Genomic DNA, 5863 nt, shown 5'->3' with positions numbered 1-5863 from the left:
GGTAGGGGGCTAGAACTGGCACCTTTATCCCCTTGAAGCTGCCTCTCAGCCTGAGCGTGGTCCCTGCAGGGTTCCTGCTTAGTTCAGACCCCAGGCAGCCAGTGTTGAGGGGAGGGTGGAGGTTATTCTATAGTTGTGTGCTGGGGCTTTCCTCCAACTTCCTAGCAAGCAACTGTATGTGTGTGTGTGTGTGTGTATGCGTGTGCTTTCTTGACTTAGCCTAATCCATTTGCTGCATGGAATGTGATTCAGAATTATTGCTACTTTGTTTTTCCCATTTGTTTGCTTTGCTGTTTTTTTTTGTTGTTGTTGTTGTTTTTCTAATTTGTGCTTCTTTTGTGGGTAATTCTCAGGGTGGATTTTTTTTTTTTTTAAGAGGATTTACTATTCTTCTTTAGAACAATCGGTTTTCCTCAAAGATATTGGTGGAAGGTTTAGTGTTTTGGAACAAAATAAGCAGGAGTTATATAGTGAGCCTCATATTCTAGGTGCTGAGGATTGTGGTGTGTGTATTGGGGAGACGGGGTGTGTGTGTGTGTGTGTGTGTGTGTGTGTGTGGGCAGAGAGAAGCCATCTGAAGAGTTTGATTTTGAAAAATGTCAACTCAAGTGTAAGGGACACAAGGAGGAGAAACACCCAAATAGGTATGCTGAGGAAAGGAAATCAGGGAAGACTGCCTGGAGGAGGAGGCAACATTTGAACTGGATCTCTTGAAGCATGATGGGCTGGATTTAGAAATAGGGAGCTAAGGTCCAAAGCACTTCCCCAGCCAAAAGATAGACTAGCCTAGAGATGCCTAGAGATGACTGTTATATGTTTGGAGGAATAGACAACAGCAGCAGCAACAACAACAAACAACAAAATAGCTGACATTAATGCAGCACTTACTATGTTTCAGGCACTGTTAGAGTGCTTGCCCTGAGTTGTTTCACTTCTTCTTCCACATAAGCCATGTTACAGAGGAGGATAGGAGTCTTGGAGTTGTGCAAGAGTGGTGGGCAGGCCTGTTTAGTGGGTGCAGGGGATGGAGGGGCAGAATCTTGAGGGGAGTGCAGGGTGATGGGGAGCCATGGAGGGCATTGGGGCCCGGGAGGGACCGCCTTCAGGAGAATGAGAACTCAGGGCGATTGTGCAATGGAGATCGGGCTCCCTGGGAAGCTCTCACCACACCCAGGTAAAAGGTAATTAGGTCTTGATTGCAGGCCAGGAGAGCAGTCCGGGAAGGAAAGTCAGCCAGCGAGGTGGGAGGATTGACAAAATAAATACATTCAGCTTTCCTTGCCCCATTTCTGACGCGGGCACCTTTATCCCCGTAAATCATCTCCTGAAGATCTTTAGTGTTGACGCACTGGAGACACTTTCCCTTTCGCCTTCTGCACCTGTCGCGTTACTCAATCCCCTGTAATCCCATTGTCCCGATTGCATCATTTCAGGGGTGATGATTTTAAGGATTTTAACAGGGCTTGCCAAAAGAATTATTTTCTTGGCCTTTTGAAAGTAATTACTTAGGCATGGGCACTTTCCAGAGAAAGCCACTCATCCCGGCCGGCTGCAGGATTTACAGGGCCCGGGATGAAAACACAGGGCCCAGGTTTCACGTCCACGAGGCTGGCTCTGCCCCTGATCCTTCTGACGCATCCACCGTGCGTCTGCTCACCTGTCTTTGCTTACTGTTCATTTTCTCTTCTAGTGTGCCCCGGCATGGATATCCGGAACAACCTCACCAGGTTACACGAGCTGGAGAATTGCTCTGTCATCGAAGGACACTTGCAGATACTTTTGATGTTCAAAACGAGGCCCGAAGATTTCCGAGACCTCAGTTTCCCCAAACTCATAATGATCACTGATTACTTGCTGCTCTTCCGGGTCTATGGGCTTGAGAGCCTAAAGGACCTGTTCCCCAACCTCACGGTCATCCGGGGATCACGACTGTTCTTTAACTACGCGCTGGTCATCTTCGAGATGGTTCACCTCAAGGAACTCGGCCTCTACAACCTAATGAACATCACTCGGGGTTCTGTCCGCATCGAGAAGAACAACGAGCTCTGTTACTTGGCCACTATCGACTGGTCCCGCATCCTGGATTCCGTGGAGGATAATTACATCGTGTTGAACAAAGACGACAACGAGGAGTGCGGAGACATCTGTCCAGGTACAGCGAAGGGCAAGACCAACTGCCCCGCCACCGTCATCAATGGGCAGTTTGTCGAACGGTGTTGGACTCATAGTCACTGCCAGAAAGGTATGCTGGGGATACAGGGTTCTAAGCAGTGTCTAGTGCCTTGTTCTAGAAAGCTTAAAATGTTTCTAGTTTAAAAATGTTAAATGGGCCGGGCGCGGTGGCTCAAGCCTGTAATCCCAGCACTTTGGGAGGCCGAGACGGGCGGATCACGAGGTCAGGAGATCGAGACCATCCTGGCTAACCCGGTGAAACCCCGTCTCTACTAAAAAATACAAAAAACTAGCCGGGCGAGGTGGCGGGCGCCTGCAGTCCCAGCTACTCGGGAGGCTGAGGCAGGAGAATAGCGTAAACCCGGGAGGCGGAGCTTGCAGTGAGCTGAGATCCGGCCACTGCACTCCAGCCTGGGCAACAGAGCGAGACTCTGTCTCAAAAAAAAAAAAAAAATGTTAAATGGACATTAGGTAGGGGCCGGGGAACAGTGGGTGGTGGCATTCACTAGCCCAGGGAGTGGCAGACTTTTTCTGTAAAGACTCAGATAGTAGATACTTCAGATTTTGTAGGCCGTATGGTCTCTGATGCAATGACTCAATTCTGCCATTGTAGTGGGCAAGCAGCCACAGGCACGCATAAACGTGACTGTGGCTTTGTTTCAATAAAACTTTATTTACAAAAACAAGTCGTGGGCTGGATTTTGCTCGAGGACAGCAGTTTGCCACCTCCTGTGCTAGACAGGGAGTGTTCTTCTTGCTTGGGAGAGGGAAAGGAGTGGAAAACTATAGATTTGTTTTTTGTTTTTTTTTAATAGTTTAGTTCTTATCTGATTATAGAAGTGATATTGCTTATAATAGACATTTGGAAAAAGAAACGTGCAAATGAAAAAAAAGCAAAACATTCATCTTATTCCACAATGCATGTCGCTGAGAGTACTTTATTGGGGGTTGTTCCTTCTAGTGGTCTTCAGGAATCTGTTGTGTCTGCTAAAGGTTTCCTTAAGCATTCCTGTTATTGAGCATTAAGATGATTTCCAGACTGGGCGTGGTGGCTCACACCTGTAATCTCAGCATTTTGGCAGGCTGAGGAGGGTGGACCACTTGAGATCAGGAGTTTGAGACCAGTCTGACCAACATGGTGAAACCCTGTCTCTACTAAAAATACAAAATTAGCCAGGGTGTGGCGGTGCATGCCTGTAGTCCCAGCTACTTGGGAGGCTGAGGCAGGAGAATCACTTGATCTCGGGAGGCGGAGGTTGCAGTGAGCCGAGATTGTGCCATTTTGCACTTCACCCTGGGCAACCGGAGCAAAACTCCATCTCAAAAAAAAGATGATTTCGGCTGGGTGCAGTGGCTCACGTCTGTAATCCCAGCACTTTGGGAGGCCAAGGCGGGTGGATCACGAGGTCAGGAGTTCAAGACCAGCCTGGCCAAGATGGTGAAATCCCATCTCTACTAAAAATACAAAAAAATTAGCCGGGCGTGGTGGCATGCGCCTGTAATCCCAGCTACTCCGGAGGCTGAGGCAGAAAATTGCTTAAACCTGGAGGGGCGGAGGTTGCAGTGAGCCGAGACTGTGCCACTGCACTCCAGCCTGGGCGACAGAGGGAGACGCCATCTCAAAAAAAAAAAAAAAAAAAGATGATTTCTACTTTTCACAAAGAGAGTGATGAACATTTTAGAGTCAAAGCTTTATCTAGCAGTTATTTCTTTAAGCTTGCTTTCCAGAAGTGAAATTTCTGGGTCAGAGGCTCTCGGTGCTGATTGCCAAATGGTGTTCCGGAAACATTGTACCAACGGCCGCTCCTCCTAGCTTTGGAGGAGAGGGAACACCTTGGCCAGCTTTGAGTGTTATTTGAAAGATCTTTCATAATTTACTGCGGGAGGGAGGAGCTGATGTGTTGTCATTGTTTCTATTTGCATTTCTTTGATTGCTATCGGGGCTGAACCTTTTAAAACACGTTTGTCATTTGGGTTTTCTCTTCCTGTTCATATCCTTTGCCCATTTGTCTTTTAGTACCTCAGTAGCTTTTGCAAACTTAATCTGTATGTGGTTTTCATCAATGAAGGCTACTAACCCTTTGCCAGTTGCATTTTATTGTTTTTGTTGCTGTTCAGTGGTTTCAATGCCCTGGGATTTGTTTTGCTGGAGAAGCTTAAAATGTTTATGGAGTTCAGAGCTGGATTTCTGTGTGCCACTTCTGTACTTTACACTTAGAAAGTCTTCCTCTACCCATGAAAGGTTTTTTTTTTCTCTACATTTTATATTTTAATTTAGTTTTATTTTTTTTTTGAGACAGAGTTTCACTCTTGTTGTTCAGACTGGAGTGTGATGGTGCGATCTCGGCTCACTGCAACCTCCGCCTCCCGGGTTCAAGCGATTCTCCTGCCTCAGCCTCCCGAGTAGCTGGGATTACAGGCACCCACCACCATGCCCAGCTAATTTTTGTATTGTTAGGAGAGACGAGGTTTCACTACGTTGACCAGGCTGGTCTCGATCTCTCAGGTGATCCACCCACTTCGGCCTCCCAAAGTGCTGGGATTACAGGCGTGAGCCACCGTGCCCAGCCTATATTTTAATTATTATCATCTAAAAAAATTCAGCCTCACTGCTTGAGATCTGTTTGTGTGATTCAGGGGGTGTTTCTTTTCTCTTCCAAATAGCTGATTGGGGGCCCCAGACAGCTATTGATTATAGAAATCAACGTCTTTGCCATTACTTTGGGGTCTGTTTCTGATGTGCCCATAGATTTGCCTCTCCATGCCACAGAGCTGTGACTGTGCTGATCATGGTAGTTTTATCATGTTTTCATGCTCAAGGAGGCAGTTCCACATACACACATGTTACTGGTTTGTTGTTTCATGGACTTCTTTTCATGTTGCCCTGGGAAGAACTAGGGAACATGCGATGGAGGTGGGAAGAAGTTAAGTAGGTGGCTTGAGGGTTGTATCACAAAAGATAGAAGGGAGGGGAGAAAGGAGGATCTTCTTATCTGAGCCCAACGCTCTGGGGAAGCCACCCAGAGTGAGTGAGTCCTTAAATAAATCTAAATAGAATCCTTGGAATTGTCTGTGAGGACTCCCTTGGGAAGCCTGTAGGATGAATCCTTCCGTGGTACATGTTGGATGGTTGGAAATGGGGAGTGGGAGGGTTGGAAAAAGAAGATGGGGTAGTGAAGGGAGGTGGGAGAGGGGACCATTATTATAGTACTGTGGAAAAATCCTGAGAACATTGTAGGTCAGGGCAAGGAGAAGCTAAACTATGACCAGAGAGGTTACTTAATTTGCCCAGGGCCACACAGCTAATAAAAGACAGAACTAGGGTTTGTGCCAAATTTATGCAAGACATACACCAAAATAAAAACTATGATTTTTGGGGGGAGTGGGAAGGATGTCCCCTGTGTTTAGAAACAAGTGAGCTGCTTCTAACTGGGACACCAGGGGAAACAGTGAACATTCTTTTATTCTGTTACTGAGTTTTCCAAATGTAGGTGCTTGTTTGAAATGCTCTAGGCTTGCCCGTCTTGAGATATAATTTAAGACATTCCTCTATGGATTTAGTTTTGGATCCGTTTTAGACAGAATATCCAGAATGGTGTTATCTGCGATTGAGTCTCCTGCTCCCTGATGGGTTTTTAGTTGCAGTTGTTGTTTGTTTGTTTTTGAGACAGAGTCTTGCTCTGTCACCCAG

The 5863-nt window shown here is 46.6% G+C and overlaps 1 protein-coding gene across 3 annotated transcripts in view; it reads left to right on the top strand.

The window, feature by feature from the left end:
- Nucleotides 1-1273: 1273 nt before the first annotated feature.
- The window catches only part of INSR (insulin receptor), a 169629-nt gene continuing 165039 nt past the window's right edge, over nucleotides 1274-5863 (top strand). For all 3 annotated transcript variants that reach the window (XM_011943557.1, XM_011943556.1, XM_011943555.1), the window contains exon 1: nucleotides 1274-2242. In XM_011943557.1, the coding sequence (XP_011798947.1) occupies nucleotides 1573-2242 (670 nt within the window). In that variant the 5' untranslated portion in view covers nucleotides 1274-1572. The remainder of the gene's footprint in view (nucleotides 2243-5863) is intronic.

This window comes from Colobus angolensis, unplaced genomic scaffold (genome assembly GCF_000951035.1).
Source record: "Colobus angolensis palliatus isolate OR3802 unplaced genomic scaffold, Cang.pa_1.0 Scaffold22, whole genome shotgun sequence".
Classification (NCBI taxonomy): domain Eukaryota; kingdom Metazoa; phylum Chordata; class Mammalia; order Primates; family Cercopithecidae; genus Colobus; species Colobus angolensis.
Note: the sequence above shows the minus strand (reverse complement) of the source record. Positions and strands in the feature narration are given on the sequence as shown.